The sequence below is a fragment of the Oncorhynchus mykiss genome, chromosome 20 (assembly GCF_057628025.1).
Source record: "Oncorhynchus mykiss isolate SJ-2025 chromosome 20, ASM5762802v1, whole genome shotgun sequence".
NCBI classification, from domain to species: domain Eukaryota; kingdom Metazoa; phylum Chordata; class Actinopteri; order Salmoniformes; family Salmonidae; genus Oncorhynchus; species Oncorhynchus mykiss.
This window is the reverse complement of record NC_143041.1, coordinates 27,477,963-27,503,118: the sequence shown is the minus strand read 5'-3', so window position 1 is coordinate 27,503,118 and position 25,156 is coordinate 27,477,963. Positions and strand designations below refer to the sequence as shown.

Below are 25,156 nucleotides of genomic sequence, written 5' to 3'. Positions count from 1 at the left end.
TATGAATTATCTTTGTTTCATAGTACAGTTTCTTCTTCTTTTTATTCAGTTTAGTCACATGATTTCTCAATTTGCAGCACATTTGCCAATCGGTTGTGCAGCCAGACTTATTTGCACGTCCTTTTGCCTCATCCCTCTCAATCTGTAAAGCAGGCACAGGGAGTCAGGAAACAAGTGCAGTTAGTGAGTTTAATAATAATGAACATGGAACGATACAAAAGAAGAGAAGCGTCTGACATGGAAGCATAAACAATACTACCTGACGACTAATGACAGAAGAGTACTCTATGAAGGGTGAGTAATCAAGGGAGTAATGAAGTCCAGGTATGACTGATGATGAGATGCAGATGTACGTCATGAGTGTTGCAAGGTGTGAGTAAAGATGGCTTGCCAGGACTGGTGGTTAGTCAACCGGCGACGTCGAGCGGGGGAGTGGGAGTAGACTTGACACAACTATTCCATTTTTCAATTCCTCATCAAACCTTGTTTTTTACAGTCATTTTATTTATTTCATTTTTTATATTTTTACCCACTTTTTTCTCCCCAATTTCCGTATTATGATCTTGTCGTCTCATCGCTGCAACTCGGGAGAGGGGAAGGTCAAGTCATGTATCCCCCGAAACATGAGCCGCCAAACCGCGCTTCTTAACCCGGAAGCTAGCCGCACCAATGTGTCGGAGGAAACACCGTTCAACTGATTGAACCCCAGGATGTAGTTACAGTCATTTTCTTAATGGGTGCATGCTTATTAGTAACTGGAATAAGCTATTTCATAAATGTGTCAAGTGCAGCATCTGGTTGCTCCTGATTACACACCACAGACCAGCAAATATGCTTTACATCTTCAACATATGAATCACTACAAAACTTATTGTATGAACTCTTATACACTATATTATGCCCAGACTTTGGAACTTTTGTTTTCCTAGATATGGCTACTATATTGTGATCACTACATCCAATGGATTTGGATACTGCTTTAATGCAAATGTCTGTATCATTTGTAAAGATGTGATCAATACATGTTTATTATTTCATTTTTGTGTTAATTTCAACTACCCTAGTAGGTTGGCAGATAACCTGACCCAGGTTTCAAGCACTGTTTTAAGCATTTTCTTGAGTGGGCAGCTTGATGAAAGCCAGCCAATTTTGAAATCACATAGAAAATATACCTCTCTGTTGATATCACATAAATTATCAAGCATTTCACACATGTTTTCAGATACTGACTGTTAGCACTTGGTGGTCTATAGCAGCTTCTCACAAGAATGGGCTTTTGGTGAGGCAGATTAACCTGTAGACATATTATTTTAACAGTATTTAACATGAGATCCTCTCTAAACTTTACAGGAATAGGGTTTTGACTATAAACAGCAACACCTCCACAATTGGCATTTCTGCATTTTCTGTAGATGTTATAACCATGTATTGCTACCACTGTATCATCAAAGGTATTATCTAAGTGAGTTTCAGAGCTTGCCAGAATATTAATGTCATCTGTTACAAGCAAATTATTGATTTCATAAACCTTGTTTCTTAAGCTACATATGTTAATGTGGCTATTTTTAGCACTTTTCTATGACGCTTGATTGTTTTCATTGCTTTACTGGGAAGCTTAGCAGAAGTAGACATGCTCATGTTATTTATGTTTGTGCAAATTGAGCTGCACACAGTGGACTTCCTACTAAGGCCCACCGCCACAGTGCTAACAGTATAACACTTGTTCAAAGGCACATGATTACTGCATATAATAGCTGTAGGATCAGCAGAGGTATTCCGGGCAGTTACATGGACATACATTAGGTTACTTACATTGTGTCTACCAACGGGATAATGTACATTTGCTGAAGCATTATGACAACTCAGCAACACAATGGTATGGATTAACCTAGCTGGGCTTGGGTGATTGATAAGTAATTGTCTCAGCGTAGTCTTATAATGCTGTGAAAAGAACCAGGAACCCAAATGATTTGGGATGATCCCATTCTCCTTATAAAACAAGATTTGTTTCCAGAAGATATCAAAATTGTCAATAAATGTTACACCCACAGAGCTGCAATACGTAGCCAGTTATGGAGGGCTAGAAGCCTGCTGAAATGTTCAATGCCACGGTTTAGGGAGGGCACAAGGCCAGATATTATGGGGCGTTTGTTGGTGTCAAGCAAAGACCCAGTCAGTTCTTTAAAATCCATCTTCAGCTGTTCTGCCTGCCCTTCATAATTTAATTGAATCCCACATGAACTATGATATACTCAATTTCCTGATGCAGGGTTAAATGTTTTGGAGCAGCTTATTGATGTCCTGTACTCGTGCTCCTGGGTATCACAAGATTTTTGCTCCAGGGACTGAGACATTTCTCAACCCTTGAACTGCCCAATACAACAGCCGGAGAAGGGGATGGAGAAATCTGTAATGTCCTGGAAGGCAGGCAGTGTTCTCCCTATAATATGTTGGTCTGACTGCACCAGCCCCTGGAGAGCCCTGTGTTTGCGGATGGTGCAATTGCCATACTAGGAGGTGATACAGCCTGACAGGATGATCTCAATGATGCATCTGTCTTAGGGGCAAGTTACTTCAGCCTCCTGAGGTTGAAGAGGCGCTGCTGCATCTTCTTCACCACACTGTCTGTGGGACCATTTCATGTCATCAGTGAATGTACGCCGAGGAACTTGAAGCTTTAGACCCTCTCCCCTTTGGCCCTGTCAATGTGGATAGGGGAGGGGCATGCTCTCTCTGCTGTCTCATGTAGTCCACTATCAGCTCCTTCGTTTTGTTGACATTGAGGTAGAGGTTATTTTCCTGGCACCACTCCGCCACGGCCGTCACCTCCTCCCTGGAGGCTGTCTCGTCATTGTTGGTAATCAGGCCTACCACTGTTGTGTTGTCAGCAAACGTAATGATTGAGTTGGAGGCGTGTGTGGCCACGCAGTCATGGGTGAACAGTGAGTACAGGAGGGGGCTGAGCACATACCCCTAACGTTCCCCAGAGTTGAGGATCAGCGTGGTGGAGGTGTTGTTGCCTACCTTCACCACTGGGGGCGGCCTCTCAGGAAGTCCAGGACCCAGTTGCACAGGGAGGGGTTCAGACCCAGGGCCCTGAGCTTATTGATGAGCTTGGAGGGTACTATGGTGTTGAAGGCTGAGCTGTAGTCAATGAACAGCATTCTTACATAGGTATTTCTCTTGTCCAGGTGGGATAGGGCAGTGTGCAGTGCTTTGGCAATTACGTCGTCCGTGGATCTGTTGGGGCGGTTTGCGAATTATAGTGGGTCTAGGTTTTTGGGTAAGGTGGAGGTGATATGTTCCTAAACTAGCCTCTCAAAGCACTTAATGATGACATAAGTGAGTGCTAAGGGGTGATGGTCATTTAGTTCAGTTACCTTCGCTTTCTTGGGTACAGGAACAATGGTGAACAGCTTGAAGCAAGTGGGGACAACAGACTGGGATACGGAGAGATTGAATATGTCAGCAAATATTTGTGTTCGTCATTCATATTAATCTGCAAACATTTCTCTCCACCTTATGGCAAAATTAGGATAATTGCAGCAAACTTGCTTTAAAACGGCAACATTTTCTTTACTCCCCATGGCAAAATATGTAGATTTGCAGCAAATTCACTCTAACAAGTGTTTTGCTTGCAAGGTGAGGGCTCCATCGCAATTCTCTGTGTATGTCTCCATCGTGTGGCCATATTTAATACTGGAGCTCATGACTGAGATGCGATCAATCAAAATTCACATTTATTCACACATTTCTAATTTGTGCTTCTAATTCTGCGTTGATTGCTTTTTAGGGATATAGGCTGGGTATCTGTAAAGCACTTTGTGACAGCTGCCGATATAAAAAGGCTTTATAAAATACATTTGATTTGAGATGCAAGCAGCATAACATCCTTTTTTCAACAGCAGGACAAATATAGCTTACATCGAACAAAGGTATAGCCAATAAATTCAATGATATACTCCCCTAGACAGAACATGGGTGACTTCATAACTAATAAATAACGTTGGTCATTCCTAAGAAGTGTCCAGCAGATGTTTGTTGTGGGCCATAAACCAATTCCTTAATACCATGGACAGCGACTCACACAACACAGCTCCTTGTGTTCCTAGAAGCACATGGTTGAAACGCATGGGAATTATTTCAGGCTTTTACAGGAATTTGGGAAATTTTAAGGCTATGAACAACTTTTTGGCAGCAGCTAACAAGACAGTTAAGGAATATATTATAGGTTGTTCTTTTGAAGTGTTCACATTTCTTTGTTCTGGAGTAGCCTATACCATTTGCCTCATCTGTGAGTGGACAAGCGCAAATGTATCGGTAAATGTGAGTTGCTTGCGTAATATTCGAGTAAATAAGTAGAATTGTATTAAATATCAAGTTTAATATATACTTTTATATAATTCTGGTTTATGTTTTCAGAAATATAATTGTGGTGGTCTTCGTGTCACCTGCCCTGATTCTGAGCCCCCGGATTTTGGGGCTCACAACAGACGGTTTGATCCATCTGAGTAGGTTGATTTTACGCGCATAATATTATTTCAATATAATATATATTTTTTAAACAATTTATAGTAAACTCATGTTTTTGTTACTTTTTCCCTTCAGAAAATGTTTCGGGGAAGCTCAGCTTCATTCAGAGGGAATGCGACTTACGTGCGGGACAGGGAGCTGGCCTCGAAGGTTCCAACCGAGACAAAGTTCGAACTGTTCGATCCAAGGAACACTTTACGCACCACCAAATTCAACTATACCTGGGACTTTGGCAACGGGTATGTCTGCCTGTTAATCATCGAATATATGTTTTGTTGTATTCCTTTTCACAGGTTAGGCTATATATTTAAATAGCATGTGGTTGTTTTATTCTGGTTTTGTAAGGGAGGTGCTGTATGTGCACCATAAATACTTGTCCTCTGGAAACTACACTCTGCGGCTGAGAGTGGGGGCCCAAGTGAACAAAAGCTGTACTCCACTAACTGGGGTTTACACCATGGACATTACAGTGTTGGGTAGGTTGGCAGAATACACATAATTTTTGTTAAGAATGATTTCGTTTGAAATTGTATTGCATATCTCTGCTATTTTCCCGACCCCATCAGAAATATTAAGTCGAAAGGCCCTTTGAGTTTCCAGGTTTCCAGAAACAACCGTCTGGCTATTCATGTCGATGGAAGGTGGATACAATTTCTCAGTAGAATTAACACCCATACAGCACCATAAACATGCATAACACATCAAAGAATCAACTAATTTATTCTCTCTTCCTCTCTTTGCTTCCCAGTCCTCCAATGTGGGTGTGCTATATTCATTCCCATTAGCGCTCTCTCTCTCTCTCTCTCTCTCTCTCTCTCTCTCTCTCTCTCTCTCTCTCTCTCTCTCTCTCTCTCTCTCTCTCTCTCTCTCTCTCTCTCTCTCTCTCTCGCTCTCTCTCTCTCTCTCTCTCTCTCTCTCTCTCTGACTGAACCACACCTTCACGGCTTTAGGAGTCCACTGTCTTGACATCAGTGCCTGCAATGACATCAGCAAACTACAGACCTCCTAGGCTGAAGCTACAGTACACACTCTCTCCTCTCACTATGAATACAGTATAGACTAGTTTGATATAGTACAAATGATCCATCTATTAGTATAGTGTCAAGAGGTTTTGATCCGAATTTACCTCTTTAGATTTTATGGTTCTCCTTGTAATCTTAAAGGGATACTATGGGGTTTTGGCAATGAGGCCCTCTATCCACTTCCCCGGAGTCAGATGAACTTGTAGTAATACTTTTTATGTCTCTGCATGCAGTTTGAAGAAAGTTGCTAACTAGTGTTAGCGCAATTGCTAAATTATATTAGTGCAATGACTGGAAGTGTGGAAGGGCCTCATTGCCAAAATCCCAAAGTATCCCTTTAAACTGAACCGAGTGATAGTGTTTTTCAGAGAAATTAAAAGACGACAATGGGACAGTGGCCAGGGTTGAGGAATTCACTAGGGAGTTCTGGAGAAGAGTAATTTAACTCATGGACCCACAACCCATACTGTTCATGTCTCCTGTGGTGAACTGAGGAGTTTCAGGAAGCTTGTGACCTAATTCTAATGCATATACAAATACCAGAAGACTAAAATAATGATGAATGATGGCTATTGTAAATAGGAACATGATTCAGTGGTGTACAAAGTATGTCAAGAGGAGACATGCTGTGGTGCTTGAATAATCATGTATGCAGAAACTGGTGAGTTGAATTGTAAATAGGAAATTAATTTTGCTTGCACAACTTCTCACCAGTATTCAAGCTTGTCTAACTGCATCATGTAATACTGTAGCATTAAAGTATGTGAAGAGTTTTCCCTACCTTGAACTATGGTAAAAACAGTTCTCTCCGTCTCCTAATAGCCTCCAATAACCTGCTCTTCATCCTGCCGTGTGCTAGGATCATGTTAGCAATCCTCACCTTCATCACTGTTATAGCCAGTCACCCTAAGAAAGGAAACAACAACAATTCACAGGTAGAATGTTAGGCCCTGTTTCAATACTCCTCCCAAAGATATGAGGCTATTCTACAACGTGTCCACAAGGAGGTGTTCTATACCTAACAAATTGACTAACGATCAACTTCAAATAATGGCCGTGGCTGTAGAAAGCACTGTCAAACAATGTTATGGTACTCTAGTACAAGATTCAGACTTGACTCGGACTCGACCAGTGGTGACTCGGACTCGACCAGTGGTGACTCGGACTTGACCAGTGGTGACTCGGGCTTGACCAGTGGTGACTCGGACATGGACTCGGACTTGACCAGTGGTGACTCGGACTCGACCAGTGGTGACTCGGACTTGACCAGTGGTGACTCGGACATGGACTCGGACTCGACCAGTGGTGACTCGGACTCGACCAGTGCTGACTCGGACTCGACCAGTGGTGACTTGGACATGGACTCGGACTCGAGCAGTGGTGACTCGGACTCGACCAGTGGTGACTCGGACTTGACCAGTGGTGACTCGGACATGGTCTCGGACTTGACCAGTGGTGACTCGGACTTGACCAGTGGTGACTCGGACTTGACCAGTGGTGACTCGGACTTGACCAGTGGTGACTCGGACATGGACTCGGACTCGACCAGTGCTGACTCGGACTCGACCAGTGGTGACTCGGACATGGACTCGGACTCGACCGGTAGTGACTTAGTTGTCCGATGGTGATTTGCTCAGTGTATTTGTTCTTGTTCTGTATAAATTTGCTAGGAAATGTTGAGACACTGTAGCCCTACAAACACCAAAAAAAGTGTCAGTGTAAATGTTTACATTTGTTTGTTTATTGTATTATGTTACAGATGTCTGGGTACAGTAACGCCACTTACTCCAGCATTAAAGTGGAACTGCAGCCCCATCAGGACATCCCTGATATCAGTACTGATCTGTATGTGTCCAGGGCAGAGAAAGGAAAGGTCCAAACCCTTCTGTTGCAGCATAGTACCAGAGCTGACGCCTACTCATACCGCAACCAGTCTTCTGCTGGTTTGATACAAGTCCAATGCTAATAGTTTGCTAAAAATTTATGGTTTGAGATTAATATACATGTAAAGTAACCTTGAACTATATATTATTTCACTGATGTACAAGTATACGGAACAAAAATATAAATGCAACATGCATCAATTTCAATAATATTACTGAGTTACAGTTCCTATAAAGAAATCAGTCAATTGAGATAAATTCATTAGGCCCTAATCTATGGATTTCACATGACTGGTGAGGGGCGCAGCCATTGGGCAGTCAGACCCAGCCAATCAGAATGAGTTTTTCCCCACAAAAGGTCTTTATTACACACTGAAATACTACTCAGTTGAATCAGCTGTCCGGGTGACTGGTCTCAGACAATCCCGCAGGTGAAGAAGCCGGATGTGGAGGTCCTGGGCTGGAGTGGTTACACAAGATCTGCGGTTGTGAGGCCGGTTTGATGTACTGCCAAATTCTCTAAAGCAACATTGGAGGCGGCTTATGGTAGAGAAATAAATATAACATTCTCTGTCAACTGCTCAGGGAGACATTCCTGCAGTCAGCATGCCAATTGCACACTCCCTCAAAACTTGAGACATCTGTGGCATTGTGTTGTGTGACAAAACTGCACATTTTAGAGTAGCCTTTAATTGTCCCGAGCACAAGGTGCACCTGTATAATGATCATGCTGTTTAATCAGCTTATTGATATGCCACAGCTGTCAGGTGGATGGATTATCTTGGCAAAGGAGAAATGCTAACTAACAGGGATGTAAACACATTTGTGTATAAAATTTGAGAGAAATAAGCTTTTTGTATGGAACATTTCTGGGATCTTTTATTTCAGCTCATGAAACATGGGACCAACACTTTACATGATGCATTTATATTTTTGTTCAGTATAAGTCAGGACTGAGACTAGACCATTAAGGAACACTCAACACCTCTTGGAAATCCATTCTGGTGTGTCTTTTGCATAAACGTGTGTAATTGTCCAGCAGAAAAATAAAACCCTATCCCAGGGTTAGGTTTTCAGAAGACTGATGTGGGTTTTCCACTAACGTTTTACCTGAGCTTTGCTCCTGTCATATTTTTACTTCAGTGAAAATATGTTGCCCTAAGAGTTAAAAGGTAGAATCTTATTCCAAATGATTCACATCTGTAATGGCTGCCAAATGTGCTTCCACCATGTATTAACTCAGGGGGGTGGAGACTTATCCAATTATATACAGTACCAGTCAAAAGTTTAGACACACCTACTCATTCAAGGGTTTTTCTTTATGTTTACTATTTTCTACATTGTAGAATGATAAAGACATTTAAACTATGAAATAACACATTTGGAATAACGTAGTAACCAAAAAAGTGTTTTTAAAAAATCTAAATATATTTTATATTTGAGATCCTTCAAAGTAGCCACCCTTTGCACACTCTTGGCATTCTCTCAACCAGCTTCACCTGGAATGCTTTTCCAACAGTGTTGAAGGAGTTCCCACTTGTTGACTGCTTTTCCTTCACTCTGCAGTCCAACTCATCCCAAACCATCTCAATTGGGTTGAGGTTGGGTGATTGCGGAGGTCAGGGCATCTGATGCAGCACTCCACTCTTTTTGCTCAAATGACCCTTACACAGCCTGGAGGTGTGTTGGGTAATTGTCCTGTTGAAAAACAAATGGTAGTCCCACTCAGAGCAAACCAGATGGGATGGCGGATCGCTGCAGAATGCTGTGGTAGCCATGCTGGTTAAGTGTGCCTTGAATTCAAAATAAATCACAGGCAGTGTCTCCAGCAAAGCATCCCCACACCTACTCCTCCATGCTTCACGCTAGTAACCACACATGCAGTGATCATCCGTTCACCTACTCTGCGTCTCACAAAGACTTGGCAGTTGGAACAAAAATCTCACATTTGGACTCAGACCAAAGGACAGAATTCCACCGGTCTAATATGGCCATTGCTTGTGTTTTTTGACCCAAGCAAGTTTCATTATTGGTGTCCTTTAGTAGTGGCTTCTTTGCAGCAATTCAACCATGAAGGCCTGATTCACACAGTCTCCTCTGAACAGTTGATGTTGAGATGTCTGTTACTTGAACTTCAAAGCATTTATTTGGGCTGCAATTTCTGAGGCTGGTAACTCTAATGAACTTATCCTCTGCAGCAGTGGTAACTCTGGGTCTTCCTTTCCTGTCATGAGAGTCAGCGTCATCTTAGCGCTTGAATGGCTTTTGCAACTGCACTTAGAAACTTTCAATGTTCTTAGAATGTTCTGTATTGACTGACCTTCATGTCTTAAATGGACTGTCGTTTCTCTTTGCTTATTTGAGCTGTTCTTGACATATGGACTTGGTCTTTACCAAATAGGGCTCTTTTCTATACCACCCGTACCTTGTCACAAGAACTGATTGGCTCAAACGCATTAAGGAAAGAAATTCCACAAATTAACAAGGCACACCTGTTAATTGAAATGCATTCCAGGTGACTACCTCAAGAAGCTGGTTGAGAGAATGCCAAGTGTGCAAAGCTGTCTTCAAAGGGTGGCTACTTTGAAGAATTTTGAATATAAAATAATGATTAACACTTTTTTGCTTACTACATGATTCCATATATGTCAGTTCATAGTTGTGATGTCTTTACCATTATACAATGTAAAAATGGTCAAAATAAAGACAAACCCTTGAATGTGTAGGTGTCCAAACTTTTGACTGGTACTGTATATACATAGTTGTAACGGCAGATTTCCTCCTCTTCGTCTGAAGAGGAGTAAGGATCGGACCAAGATGCTGCGTGGTAAGTGTTCATGACGATTTTAATAAGAAAAGCACTGGACACTATGAAATACAAAAACAATAAACAAATGCGTGAAATAACCAAACCGAAACAGTCCCGTGTGGCGACAAACTCACACGGAAACAAACTCACAAACCAACAGTGAAACCCAGGCTACCTAAATATGGTTCTCAATCAGGGACAACGATAAACAGCTGCCTCTGATTGAGAACCATAATCAGGTCAAACACAGAAATAGAAAAAAAAAACAGAAACACAAAGAGACTGCCCACCCCAACTCACACCTTGACCATACTAAATAAAGACACAAAGGAAATAAAGGTCAGAACGTGACAGCAACCCCCCCCAAAGGTGCGGACTCCGGCCGCAAAACCTGAACCTATAGGGGAGGGTCTGGGTGGGCGTCTGTCCGCGGTGGCGGTTCTGGACCCCACTTGCCATAGTTCTAGTGCGCCTCTTCGTCCGCCTCGTGGCCTCTTTAGAGCGGTGACCTTCGCCGCCGATCTTGGACTGGGGACTCACGCCACAGGTTACGAATGGACGGTAGACTCCGGCTGCGTCGGAGTGAAGGGCGGCTACGGCAGCTCAGGACACACGGGAGACCCGGCAGCTCAGGACACACGGGAGACCCCGGCAGCTCAGGACACACGGGAGACCCCGGCAGCTCAGGACACACGGGAGACCCCGGCAGCTCAGGACACACGGGAGACCCCGGCAGCTCAGGACACACGGGAGACCCCGGCAGCTCAGGACACACCTGTAGGCAGAAGACGGAGAGACAGCCTGGTGCGGGGGGCTGCCACGTGGAGGTGGCACTGGATAGACCGGACCATGCAGGCGCACTGGAGCTCTTGAGCACCAAGCCTGCCCAACCTTACCTGGTTGCATGCTCCCGGTAGCCAAGCCAGTGCGGCGAGGTGGAATAGCCCACACTGGGCTGGCGAACCGGGGACACCATGCGTAAGGCTGGTGCCATGTACGCCGGCCCAAGGAGACACACTGGAGACCAGATGCATAGAGCCAGCTTCATGGCACCTGGCTCGATGCCCACTCTAGCCCGGCCAATGAGGAGCTGGAATGTACCGCACCGGGCTATGCACCCGCACCGGGGACACCGTGTGCAGCACAGCATAACACGGTGCCTGCCCGATCCCTCTCCGGTAAGCACGGGGAGTTGGCACAGGTCTCCTACCTGGCGTCACCACACTCACTGTGTACCCCCCCCACCACACCGGGCTGACGGTAGACTCCGGCAGCGCCGGACAGGTGGGAGACTCCGGCTGCGTCGGAGTGAAGGGCGGCTACGGCAGCTCAGGACACACGGGAGACCCCGGCAGCTCAGGACACACGGGAGACCCCGGCAGCTCAGGACACACGGGAGACCCCGGCAGCTCAGGACACACGGGAGACCCCGGCAGCTCAGGACACACCTGTAGGCAGAAGACGGAGAGACAGCCTGGTGCGGGGGGCTGCCACGTGGAGGTGGCACTGGATAGACCGGACCATGCAGGCGCACTGGAGCTCTTGAGCACCAAGCCTGCCCAACCTTACCTGGTTGCATGCTCCCGGTAGCCAAGCCAGTGCGGCGAGGTGGAATAGCCCACACTGGGCTGGCGAACCGGGGACACCATGCGTAAGGCTGGTGCCATGTACGCCGGCCCAAGGAGACACACTGGAGACCAGATGCATAGAGCCAGCTTCATGGCACCTGGCTCGATGCCCACTCTAGCCCGGCCAATGAGGAGCTGGAATGTACCGCACCGGGCTATGCACCCGCACCGGGGACACCGTGTGCAGCACAGCATAACACGGTGCCTGCCCGATCCCTCTCCGGTAAGCACGGGGAGTTGGCACAGGTCTCCTACCTGGCGTCACCACACTCACTGTGTACCCCCCCCACCACACCGGGCTGACTCTCGGGCTTCCAACCGCGCAGCCTCATACCAGCGCCTCTCTGCCTTCGCTGCCTCCAGCTCTGGGGTGGCGATATTCCCCTGGCTGTGCCCAGAGTCCTCTCCCATCTAGAATTTCCTCCCAAGTCCATGAGTCCTGTGTCTTCGGCCGCTGTTGCTGCTGCCCATTACCACACCGCTTGGTCCTCTGTTGGTGGGTGTTTCTGTAACAGCAGATTTCCTCTTAGTCTGAAGAGAAGTAAGGATCGTACCAAGATGCAGCATGGTAAGTGTTCATGACAATTTTAATAAGAAACGCACTGACCACTATGAAATACAAACGTGAAATAGCCGAACCAGTACCATGTGGCAACAAACACTCGCATGGTGACAAACACTCACACACCAACATTGAAACCCAGGCTACCTAAATATGGTTCTCAATCAGGGACAACGATAAACAGCTTCCTCTGATTGAGAACCATATCAGGCCAAACACAGAAATAGAAAAAACATAGAAACACAAACATAGACTGCCCACCCCAACTCACGCCCTGACCATACTAAATAAAGACAAAACAAAGGAAATAAAGGTCAGAACTTGACAATAGTTTTCTTAATTTGGAAAATGTACTATCATTTCTATTAGTGGAGGCTGGTGGGAGGAGCTATAGGCGGACGGGCTCATTGTAATGGGTAGAATGGAATATTGGAATGGAGTCAAACATGGTATCCATACGTTTGATGTGTACCGTTCCATTTATACCAATAATATATGCCATTTAGCAGACCAATTTATCCAAAGTCATGAGTGCATACATTTTTACACATGGGTGGTCCAATGAAGGCAATCCACTATCCTGGCATTGCAAGTGCAATGTTCTACCAAATGAGCTACAGAGGATCACATTTCTGTACTGTAGGCCCTAAATATTTTCTCAAACAAAGATGGCCTATTCCCATCTTGTGGCAAAGGATTTGTTTCAACATCTAAGCAAGGACTTTAGGACTGAACTGTTTGCTATATTGGATATATTACTACAGGGGACATTATTCACTGTAGGCCTATAATCACAAACTGACTTCTTGTAAATTGATCTTTATAGGGGCTAATGGCCAATGCTGGCTTAAAAAAAAGAACGACATAGCTACATACTTAGAAAATATATGACACATGCATACATTGTCTATATTTATATTGTATAACTCGATGCAAACTAAACACACAGCCAGCAACAGACCCAAGTGGGCAGACACCCAGAACTTCACGCTACATTGGCGCGCTCCACTGCATGCGTTGCGCAGTTTACCGCATAATTGTTTGCCTAGGAACAATCCGTAGAGCAGAAAAAGACCATCGAAAACGATGGTCTTATAACATCAATCCGTTCCTGAATATCATTCCGCCAAGTACTATATTGATGAGGATTGTTGAAGGAACCGGAATATATATCACATTACGGTATTATTTATGCATATATAAACAATATGTTTCAAAGAATTGCATATGGGAATATAATTATTATCCTAGTAAAGTGCAAAAGTGTACATATATCAGACTGGCTCTCGGAGACCGGAAGTCACAGAGGTACTATTTCCTGTCTGTGCTAGTTGGTAAGTTTAAATGGGATGCTTTCTTTTTCAATTACTTTCCTTAAAATATAATGTATATTTTGCTTTGCATGCTCATTTTGGGATGATGAAGTCGTTAACTAGCGAATGCGTTCTCAAAAAGTAAAACATATATTTATTTTGTCGACATACTAGCTAAACGGGGATGTGAGGGGTTAGCGCGATTGGTTTCTTTATCTTAGCTAGCTAGCCTGGTTACTAAACCACAGAGTTTGTCTTTGACTAAACCATCCAATATGGTCACTTTCTAAGTTTGATTTTATGTGTGTAGTTTTAAGCAGTAATTATGTGAGGATTGTCCGTGTTCGACGGACAATGTTTATCTATTTATTTTATCACTTGCATGCTATAGATTATGTCATCTTTGTGCGCCTGACTTGAACTAGAGGCACGTTGATAGTATTTTAGTTTAACTAGTTAAGAACAAATTCTTATTTTCAATGACAGCCTGGGTTAACTGCGTTGTTCAGGGGCAGAACGACACATTTTTACCTTGTCGGCTCGGGGATTCGATCTAGCATTCTCCTGTTAATGTTACTGGTCCAACGCTCTAACCACTAGGCTACCTGTCGACCCAGTCAGTATGTTATGCTAGCTAGTTGAATCCTAGATCGCTGTGGTGGAATAGTATACATTTCGGTAAGTTAAATTCAGCCGTACGCATTTGCTCACTGACCATAGTACTGGAAATGGTCTTACGGAGAATACATATGTAATTTTATGAGTATACAAAGACTGCGCGGTTGCTTGCTGTCATACTATAGAGAGTTTGCCTGTTAGAGAATTGTTGACACGTTCACTTGACTTGTTTTGTATGTTAGTTACTCATGCAAATCAAATGTCGTATTGTCTCTGATTTCTTCCATTTTCTCACACGCAGCGCACATTTATTCTCTGTGAGAGGTGCAGACTCTTGTCTGCTCTACCCCATCGTAACCCTGTCACTCCCGGCGGGAACCATGGCCTTCGTGCCGACCCCTAGCCCAACGGTGGTGGACCAGACCACCCTCATGAAGAAGTACCTGCAGTTCGTGGCAGCCCTCACAGACAACAACACTCGTAAGTGAATGAGAAACTATGATAGTTGAGTGTGCCATAGTCTGAGAGTCAGCATCAGCCTGAGAAATATCCTGTGATCAGAAACATAATTATTTGCGTGATTTAATGTATACTGTAGCTGTAGGTGCTATTGGTGAGTTGTGGGCATAGTTATTCAGTAATCTATGGTTTAGGTATAATCTCTACAGCAGGGGCAATGTGATGAGAGCGATATTCTTTAGTCCAGAATAAGGTACAGTGTATTTGTGAGTGACTGACTGAGTGAGTGCGAGTGTGTCTGATAAAGTACCTTAAAACACTCTGGGCGCTGTAAGTAAAACTGATAAGATCTGAGTGTCCCTGTCTGCACAGAGATGAGAAGTATATGATGACTCATTGTGTCACATGAGCTGTTTTAATGTTGTTACTGTATCCTCCAACACTCAGCTGATGAAACAAAGTTGAAGATGATGCAGGAGGTCAGTGAGAACTTTGAGGTAAGTTTCTAACCATAGAATAACTAGAATGGGTATACCCATTATGTCTGTTTCTACTACAGCGGTAAGTCGCAACACTGTTCACTTATCTTGTCTACATAATGAAAACTGGTCTTATGTTAGTGGTGATGTCTTTTTCAGAATGTGACATCATCGCCACAGTACTCCACCTTCCTGGAACACATCATCCCTCGCTTCCTTACCTTCCTCCAGGACGGAGAGGTGCAGTTCCTGCAGGAGAAGCCCACACAGGTAGGAGGACATTAAATCATTTTAAATATTTATTTGCTTAAGGACAGATACAATTTAAACATGAAGTCATTGAATGCACAAGAATCAGATTCACCTTGTATTACTTTAAAACAGCAACTGAGGAAGCTGGTGCTGGAGATCATCCACCGGATCCCAACTAATGAACACCTGAGACCTCACACCAAGAACATTCTGTCTGTCATGTTTCGCTTCCTGGAGGTAAGTTGTTACTCGCGTCTATGACAGACATGATTTATGCTGCGTATCGTCTTTTCAGCAGAGGCGATGTGATGAGAGCGATATGCTTTAGTCCAGAGTAAGGTACAGTGTATTTGTGATGGTGACTGACTGACTGAGTGCGTGCGAGTGTGTCTGATAAATGTACCTTAAAACACTCTGGTCGCTGAAAGTAAAACTGATAAGATCTGAGAACGCCTGTTTGCTGAGAGATGGGAACTGTGTGGTGGTGGAATGTTCCATAGGAACCAATCGTTTCAGAAATCTATCAGAAAGGTATTGTCCACCCCACACACACACGTACTGAGTGGACAAAACATTAGGAACACCTTCCTAATATCGAGTTGCACCCCTTTTGCCTTCAGAACAGCTTGACTCTACAAGGTGTTGAAAGCGTTCCACAGGGATGCTGGCCCATGTGGACTCCAATCCTTCCCACAGTTGGCTGGATGTTCTTTGGGTGGTGGATCATTCTTGTTAAACAAGGGAAACTGTTGCGTGTGAAAAACCCAGCAGCGTTTCAGTTCTCAACACACTCAAACCTATGCGCCTGGCACCTACCACCATGCCCCGTTCAAAGTCACTTAAATCCTGGCACACATACACAATGGCACACATACACAATCCATGTCTCAAGGCTTAAAAATCCTTCTTAAACCTTCCTCCTTCCCTTCATCTACACTGATTGAAGTGGATTTAGAGAGTGATATCAATAAGAGATCATAGCTTTCACCTGGTCAGCCTGTCATGGACGGTGTCCTTAATGTTTTGTGCACTCAGTGTATTTAGTTAAGATAGTTATCTGTCCCTAACCTGAACTGATTGACTCAGTGTTTTCTTTGCATTGCATCGCTCGTTGTTTGCTTTCAGATTGAGAGCGAGGAGAACGTGCTGATATGCCTGCGTATTATCATTGAACTGCACAAACAGTTCCGTCCACAGATCTCTCAAGAGGTGAGAACCTTTCTTTTCTCCAATCTCACTTTGTGTTGATGAACAGAAGACCTGCCTACAGTGTCTTGCCATGACTCTATCTCAATTCCTCTTTCCATGATTCCTCGCATCTCCTTGCCACCTTAACCATATTGGATCAGACCTTCTTCCCCAATGTGTTTCGAGAATAAAGCGAGGAAAGAAGATGTGAGGAATCGAGCAAAGATTAATTGCGATGGAGCCCATGTCTGGATGCTGAACTGTGCTCCTCTGATCAGGTTATTAACTGTCTGTTGTAATCTTTTATTCAGATCCATCACTTTCTGGACTTTGTGAAGCAGATCTATAAGGAGCTGCCTAAAGTAGTGGTAAGACAACAGAAAAGCAGGTGGCTTATTGAGCGGGGAAATGTTTGGTCTCTGAGGATGTAGGAATCATGTTCTCACTTTTGCATTCTCCTTCCCTCTTGTCTTTTCTCCCTGTCTCTGTTCTTGTCCCTGTTCTCTCTCAGGCTCGGTACTTTGAGAATCCCCAGGTGATAGCTGAGAACACTGTGCCTTCTCCTGAGATGGTGGGCATGATCACCTCGGTGTTGGTGAAGACCGCCCCCGAGAGGGAGGACAGTGAAACACGCACAGTGAGTAGACCTGTCCTGAATACTTCTATCAACTGTCTGTAACTCCTCTTATTACCACTTGGTGGTGTAGAAGCACTGGCAAAGCATCTCAGACCAGGGCTTGTTTTCTAGGTAGAAATGTAAGGCACAGAGCTCATGTGATTCATCATTGAATCATGTCTGTTCTACACAGTATATTTCTATCTGAATGTTCCATACTGTTGTACCGATCCTGAATATAGGCTGGCATTTCCCTTGCCTGACTCCTGTTTATTTGTTTCTCCAGCACACCATCATCCCACGGGGGTCCCTGTCCCTGAAGGTGCTCGCTGAGCTGCCTATCATAGTGGTGCTCATGTACCAGCTGTATAAACTGAACATCCATAACGTGGTATCTGAGTTTGTCCCCCTCATCATGAACACTATCATGCTGCAGGTTTCTCCCCAGGCCAGGTAAGAAGCCTGTGTGTGCGATTGAGTCTGTCTTGATTCCGTCCTTTAGTCAGTCATAATTGTTATTTTTGCTAAACAACCACAAGAACATGAAATGGTATTAAAGCATAAATCATTATTAAGGGTACAGTGGAATTGTTTGCTTTGTATATAAGTAGTTATTGTAAACCCTAACATGTAACTTTCAGGCAACACAAGCTGTATAACAAGGAGCTGTATGCTGACTTTATCGCTGCTCAGATCAAGACCCTGTCCTTCCTGGCCTACATCATCCGCATTTACCAAGTACATATACCCATGTTGTGCTTTTCACTTCATGTGCCTGTGTTCAATTTCTCATTTCATTTTCTGTATTGTATTTACCTGGCACACAGAGTACTTAATGCCAGTTTTCATGGAACTTTCTAAACTATATTGTGTTTGTGTATCCCTCTGACCAGGACCTGGTAGGGAAGTACTCCCAGCAGATGGTAAAGGGCATGCTGCAGCTGCTCACCAACTGTCCCTCTGAGACAGCCCATCTACGCAAGGAACTGCTCATCGCTGCCAAACACATCCTCACCACAGACCTGCGCAGCCGTACGCATTGACGCACGCATGCACAAACAAATGTAAACTCGTTCACTCAGACTAATTCTGACACTTTATTTTCATTCTCTGTTGCAGAGTTCATCCCTTGCATGGACAAACTTTTTGATGAGTCCATATTGATCGGGTCTGGCTACACAGCCCGGGAGACACTGAGGTAAGACCATTCTCAACCTCTCATCAAACACCAGCCTTCATCTTTCATTAGTCTCCATGTGAAACAAGCTGTAGCTATCAGACCTGGCAGATCTGTGGATGGTGGAGTATAAAAAAAGGGAAAAGGTGTCTTCTAATGCTCTTTAAAGCTCTGGCACCTTCCATGCACTGATTATAAGTCACTCTGGATTAGAGCCTTTAGTGTCTGCTAAATGACTGAGATGTTACGTAAACTGTAAAAACCTTCCATTTGATAGTGAACTCTTCTGACCTCTCCCTTCCCTCTCTCCTGTCACTCCAGACCACTGGCCTACATGGTAGTTGGTGATTGAACTATATAACCTGAAATATAACCTTCTGTTTTGATAGTGGTGAACCTTTGCAACTCCTCTCCCCCCAGACCACTGGCCTACAGCACGCTGGCAGACCTGGTGCACCACGTGCGTCAGAACCTGCCTCTCACAGACCTGTCTCTGGCCGTGCAGCTGTTTGCCAAGAACATAGATGACGAGTCTCTCCCCAGCAGCATCCAGACCATGTCCTGCAAACTGCTGCTTAACCTGGTCGACTGCATCCGCTCCAAGAGTGAACAGGAGAACGGCAACGGCCGGGACATACTGATGAGAATGCTGGAAGTAAGTAAAGCGAGATGGGAAACGACAGCCTGATTTATAAGGAAAGGGGCAATGTTGTGCCCAATCACAAATCAACTCTGCACCTTTTATACTATCTCTAGGTTCCCCATGTAAGAAGATTATGTTCCTTTTATGATTATCAAGACATTGACTTCAATACATCTTCAATCTCCTTCTTCCTCAAGGTGTTTGTGCTGAAGTTCCACACCATCGCTCGCTACCAGCTCGCCACCATCTTCAAGAAGTGCAAGCCCCAGTCAGAGATGGGCGTGGTCGAACCACAGGGGGCGCTACCCGGGGTCCCCACAACTCCTGCCCTCCCAGCCACCCCTGTCCTCCCTGCCCTGCCTCCTCTTGCGCCCCCTAACCCTGTCACCCCCGCACCTCCCGCCCCCGCCACCCCCTTCGACCGGCTGGGAGAGAAGGAGGACAAGCAGACATTCCAGGTGTCGGACTGTCGCAGCCTGGTGAAGACGCTGGTCTGTGGGGTGAAGACCATCACCTGGGGAATCACTTCCTGCAAGGCTCCTGGAGGTGAGGAGCCAAAAAAATGGCCCTTACATTACACTCGGAGGAGAAATGGACACTTGAGTTCCGATGTCAAGATTGACCCTTTTTTCCCCATTGATTTCCATCCTCATTTCATGAAGATAACTCAGGATAAACTAACCTCACTGATTGCTTACCACTCCTGTTGTGTGTTCTGTGTTGCAGAGGCCCAGTTCATTCCTAACAAGCAGCTTCAGCCCAAGGAGACTCAGATCTACATCAAGCTGGTGAAATACGCCATGCAGGCCTTGGACATCTACCAGGTATGACTGCCAGTGTACCAGTAGGGCTTTGTCTTATGGAGATATGATTATATAGCCATACATTATACATGTATACACTACACATGTATAAGAGAGCTCCACTGCCCGCTTAGCTAGCTACAGATTGATCAGGATATAACCAGATAGAAAACTCTGGAAAACTCTGAAAACTCATACCACTATATACTGTACATGTGTATACCAGCTCTCTTCTCCCTCCTGGCTAGGTACATTGCCTATGGTATAACCAGGGCCATACAATGTAGAAACTCCAGGTCGTACCACTATCAAGTCCAGGTTGTAACGAGAGCCAAATATTGTATATACTTGTGAATATCAGCGCCCCGTCTGCCCTCGGCTACAGATTACTCAGGGTTACCATAATATAACAGCTCCCCCTCTCTTGGCTGGTACAGATTGATCAGGGTTACCGTAATAACCATAGTATAACAGTGCCCCGTCCATCCTCAGATAGATACAGATTACTCTGGGTTACCATAATAACCATACTATAACAGCACCCCATCCCCCTCTCCTGGCTAGGTACAGGGTACAGATTGATCAGGGTTGCTGTAATAACCGTAATATAACAGCGCCCCATCCTCCTCTCCTGGCTAGGTACAGGGTACAGATTGATCAGGGTTGCTGTAATAACCGTAATATAACAGCGCCCCATCCCCCTCTCCTGGCTAGGTACAGGGTACAGATTGATCAGGGTTGCTGTAATAACCATAATATAACAGCGCCCCATCCCCCTCTCCTGGCTAGGTACAGGGTACAGATTGATCAGGGTTGCTGTAATAACCGTAATATAACAGCGCCCCCATCCTCCTCTCCTGGCTAGGTACAGGGTACAGATTGATCAGGGTTGCTGTAATAACCGTAATATAACAGCGCCCCGTCCTCCTCTCCTGGCTAGGTACAGGGTACAGATTGATCAGGGTTGCTGTAATAACCGTAATATAACAGCGCCCCATCCCCCTCTCCTGGCTAGGTACAGATTGCCAACAACCAGCAGACGTACATCAGAGTGGCCAACTGTCAGACGGTGCGTATGAAGGAGGAGAAGGAGGTGCTGGAGCACTTTGCTGGGGTCTTCACGATGATGAACCCCCTCACCTTCAAGGAGATCTTCCAGACCACAGTCCCCTACATGGTGGAGAGGATCTCCAAGAACTACGCCTTGCAGGTAACCCCACACTCTGTTGTTGTGTCCTAAATGGCACCTTGTTTGCAATGTAGTGCACTACTTTTGTTCAGGGCTCTAAGAGCAATTTCAGATCTGGGTTTAATGGAACATTTCGGTCCGGTTTCCCGGACCCAGATTAAGTCTAGTCCTAGACTAAAGATAACTTTCAATGAAATGTGTGTATGTAGGATTGGTTTTGTTTGGGGACTAATGTGTAAAACCTCACCGTCTAATTTTTCCAGATCGTGGCTAACTCGTTCCTTGCTAACCTGTCGACGTCAGTCCTGTTTGCCACCATCCTGGTGGAGTACCTTCTGGAGAGACTACCTGAGATGGGCTCCAACGTAGAGCTGTCCAACCTCTACCTCAAGCTATTCAAACTGGTCTTCGGCTCTGTCTCGCTGTTCGCTGCTGAGAACGAGCAGATGCTCAAGGTTAGGGTGATGTTTATTTTCATCATCCGTGTTGCATAGTTTCGATGCCTCTTCCTCTTGGAAGCCCTGTCCTAAATTGACAATGGTTGTTGAGATAACTATCCTGACTGAATTGAAATGCACAGGAAACAACATTAATCTTGTCTGAAGGCTAAATTGTGATGTTCACCATACTTTCAAAACCAAATGAATCGATGTCGAACACAAATCATGTCTCTTCCTTCCCCCAGCCTCACCTCCACAAGATAGTGAACAGCTCCATGGAACTGGCCCAGTCTGCTAAGGAACCATACAACTACTTCCTGCTTCTCAGGGCTCTCTTCCGTTCCATTGGTGGAGGCAGCCATGACCTGCTTTACCAGGAGTTCCTGCCCCTACTACCCAACCTGCTGCAGGGTAGTTTGCGCCACACACAAAAAATTAATTAAAATATTGTTTTGTAGCTTTTAAAGTTAGTAGCATGTCTTTTCATATGCACTGATCTGAAGACACAGGATAGATGGGTAAAAAAAACATGGTGGATGCCAAGCAGGAATTTGCTTTACAGGACGTCTCCAGTCCTCTCTCCTCACTTTGGCCTCCACTCTCCTTCCACCAGGCCTCAACATGCTCCAGAGTGGTCTCCATAAGCAGCACATGAAGGATCTGTTTGTGGAGCTGTGTCTGACGGTGCCTGTGAGGCTGAGCTCCCTGCTGCCCTACCTGCCCATGCTGATGGACCCGCTGGTCTCTGCTCTGAATGGCTCCCAGACGCTGGTCAGCCAGGGCCTCCGCACCCTGGAGCTCTGTGTGGACAACCTGCAGCCAGACTTCCTCTACGATCATATACAGCCCGTCAGAGCAGAGCTTATGCAGGTAAGGACGTACACACGGATGCAGGCACAACAGAAGCGTGCCCCCCCCCCCCCCCCCACAAACACACATTCAATCTATACACACATCCTAGTCTCTGCTCTCACTTCCTAACCTTTGACCCCTCTTCCCCCCCCCTAGGCGTTGTGGCGGACGCTGCGTAACCCAGCGGAGACCATCAGCCATGTGGCGTACCGAGTGCTGGGGAAGTTTGGCGGCAGCAACAGGAAGATGCTGAAGGAATCCCAGAGACTACAGTACGTGGTGACTGAGGTCCAGGGACCCAGCATCAAGGCAGAGTTCACTGACTGCAAGGCCTCTATACAGCTGCCCATGGAGAAGGTATGTGACTTGTCAGCCATTACGGGTGTGAATGGAGCTTGGTATGGTAGCCATTTTGGATCATAGTAGTGGTTAAGGTATTCAACTGTGCTGTGTTGGGCATTAAGTCACAGTAGCAGGGTATTGTAGTATGTTCTCAAAGCAAAACTCTAGTGAGCAACATTTTAAAAATCTAGGCAAGAGACAACTTCAAAACCCCTCCGTTAATTCCACTTATCCACTCCTTTCTCCTTTTCTATTTCAATGTGATAACAAAGCAGAGAAAGTAGTTAGATAACAGTGAAAGTAGCGAGAATAGGGGTGATCGTTCCCTGTCAGAGTTGAGCTTCTCTCTGCGAGAGAAGACTGTCTTCCCCATGTAATTAAAGACATCATGCGTCCTTACGGGCTCCTCATCTCTGCTCCAGGCATGAATAATCAATCTACAGAACCCTGGATGAAGACGATTATTTGCTTTCTAATGACTATCGCTGTCTGCTGATAGTGAAACACACATGCAGACTGTCATTTCTGTAATTGAGTTGACGCTCCAAAGATGGATGCCACAGTCCCCTTTCTCTCTCTGGAATTAAGTGGCTTAATGGTATTTACATCATGTGTCTTATCCTGAAATTTATTTGGATGGTAATGACTAGAAGGACGGTGTTTGTTCCTCTGGAGCTCGCCAGCTTGTAGTCTTAAAATGAGTTTTCTCTGGTTCGTTCTGCCATCTCTATGGGGAAAATGAATGGGGTTTTTGGATAAATGCTGAAAATAAGGTCTGAAGTGAGGTTTACCACAGACCTTATTTTTGGCGTTTATCCCCCCCCCAAAAAGAAAAACTATTAATTTCCCCATAGGCTTTGACCAAAGAGCCGTGGCGGAGTTAGTGCCTACAAAAAGACACCATTGCTATTGCCCTCCATTCTCACTCATTTTCTCCCTCTATCCCCTTCTTTTCCTGCTCTCTTCTCCCACTTTCCCTCGTCCTCTTTATCTCCGCCGGCCCCCTCTCTCTCCACTGCCTCCTCCTTTTGAAGTGAGACACTGTCTATTTAAAGCGCCTGAGTCTCTCTTTATTCAAAACACTTTCTAATGTCTTTGTCTTTATATCTATGTACTTTGTTGAGATGGGATGAGTGCATGTCAGCCAGTAGCAGTGTAGCCCTAATGTGCTGACAGGGCTAAGCCAGTAGAATTCAATTATGCACTCTCCTCCTCTTCGCCTTCCTCTTCCACCAGACAGACCATCCTTCTCTCTTGTTCTTTCTCCCTTGCTCCTCTCTCTGAGTGGCGTTAATTAGTTCATTTTCTCCCCCTTAAGTGTCCGGCCGCATTGGTTTGTCAGATCATAATCTGGCAGTTGAAATGGCTTCTGCTGGGCTCGGGCCCGGCACCATGTGTAGAGTTTCTTTCTCCATGACAGGTTACGCATAGCGCCGATCTCAGGCATGAGTTAAACACACTGCCCGAGTGCAGTAGGGTTGTTATTCTACACAGGGTACAGGGCTCCAGTCTGCAACCATTTTGTCATATTTTGTGACCCTGTCACTTGTCTGTGCGAGGTAGGGTTAGATAAAATTCTAAAATTCTCCCAGGTGTGACTGATTTATGTGTACAATGGATATATTCAAATAAATATATTTACGGCTGTCTCTCACTAATTGATTGTACAATGTAAACACATAATATTATGGTTTGAGTGTGTGATATGGGAATACATGATTTTATTTTATTTTTGACATTATAAAGAACCTTTGGCAACACTGCCATGTTGTTCTGAGCCTTGCTGTTGGAAAACCAGATTAGTGTCTGACTTTTGGCTGTCGCAGATGCACCTCGGTTACTTTAGCCTTACCATTTTTAAACACGCCCAATATATGCGGTGCTGCTCGTGAATTTGACTTCATCATTTTAAGGGTCATCTCAATTTGACCCGCCAGATTCAGACGCTTGAAAACACAAACACTACAACTGAACATAATTCATGATTCGTTTTTATTTTAGTTGGTTTAGAGCCAAAGATTATACGTTTTATGTTATCAAATGGGTTTGTTCATTTTATTTCCATTTTACTCAAGTGTTTTTTTTTTCTTCTTGTTTTAGTTTACTATAACCTTGGCTCAAAGCACCCTGTTTTACGATCATGATATCTGTGGAGTGCATGGGGAAATGCGTATTGTCCATCGCAGGTGCACAAGGGCTCATTGCAAAGTTTATTTTTAGGACATTGCGTTTACTGTTATTGTGCCTACTAGAAGGTGTTATTTTTAGAGTTGGGGATCCAGAGGACGTGTTTTGAGTTTCCACTTCCTCAGGTGGTGAATTAGCACATATTGAATTAGGCCTATACA

The 25,156-nt window shown here is 44.9% G+C and overlaps 1 protein-coding gene and 1 pseudogene across 1 annotated transcript in view; both read left to right on the top strand.

Moving 5' to 3' along the window:
* Nucleotides 1–326: 326 nt before the first annotated feature.
* LOC118942011 (transmembrane protein 130-like) lies at nt 327–5,542 on the top strand (annotated as a pseudogene).
* Nucleotides 5,543–13,495: 7,953 nt separating this feature from the next.
* LOC110499190 (transformation/transcription domain-associated protein) overlaps nt 13,496–25,156 on the top strand; it is an 80,447-nt gene continuing 68,786 nt past the window's right edge. Inside the window, exons 1-20 of the mRNA XM_036956019.2 lie at nt 13,496–13,771; nt 14,670–14,848; nt 15,275–15,324; nt 15,466–15,576; nt 15,691–15,795; nt 16,684–16,767; nt 17,058–17,114; nt 17,258–17,383; nt 17,649–17,815; nt 18,004–18,100; nt 18,256–18,394; nt 18,482–18,560; nt 18,960–19,194; nt 19,380–19,728; nt 19,909–20,006; nt 21,001–21,195; nt 21,438–21,629; nt 21,860–22,025; nt 22,228–22,484; nt 22,623–22,823. Of these exons, the coding sequence (XP_036811914.2) occupies nt 14,749–14,848; nt 15,275–15,324; nt 15,466–15,576; nt 15,691–15,795; nt 16,684–16,767; nt 17,058–17,114; nt 17,258–17,383; nt 17,649–17,815; nt 18,004–18,100; nt 18,256–18,394; nt 18,482–18,560; nt 18,960–19,194; nt 19,380–19,728; nt 19,909–20,006; nt 21,001–21,195; nt 21,438–21,629; nt 21,860–22,025; nt 22,228–22,484; nt 22,623–22,823 (2,808 nt within the window). The 5' untranslated portion in view covers nt 13,496–13,771; nt 14,670–14,748. The remainder of the gene's footprint in view (nt 13,772–14,669; nt 14,849–15,274; nt 15,325–15,465; nt 15,577–15,690; nt 15,796–16,683; nt 16,768–17,057; nt 17,115–17,257; nt 17,384–17,648; nt 17,816–18,003; nt 18,101–18,255; nt 18,395–18,481; nt 18,561–18,959; nt 19,195–19,379; nt 19,729–19,908; nt 20,007–21,000; nt 21,196–21,437; nt 21,630–21,859; nt 22,026–22,227; nt 22,485–22,622; nt 22,824–25,156) is intronic.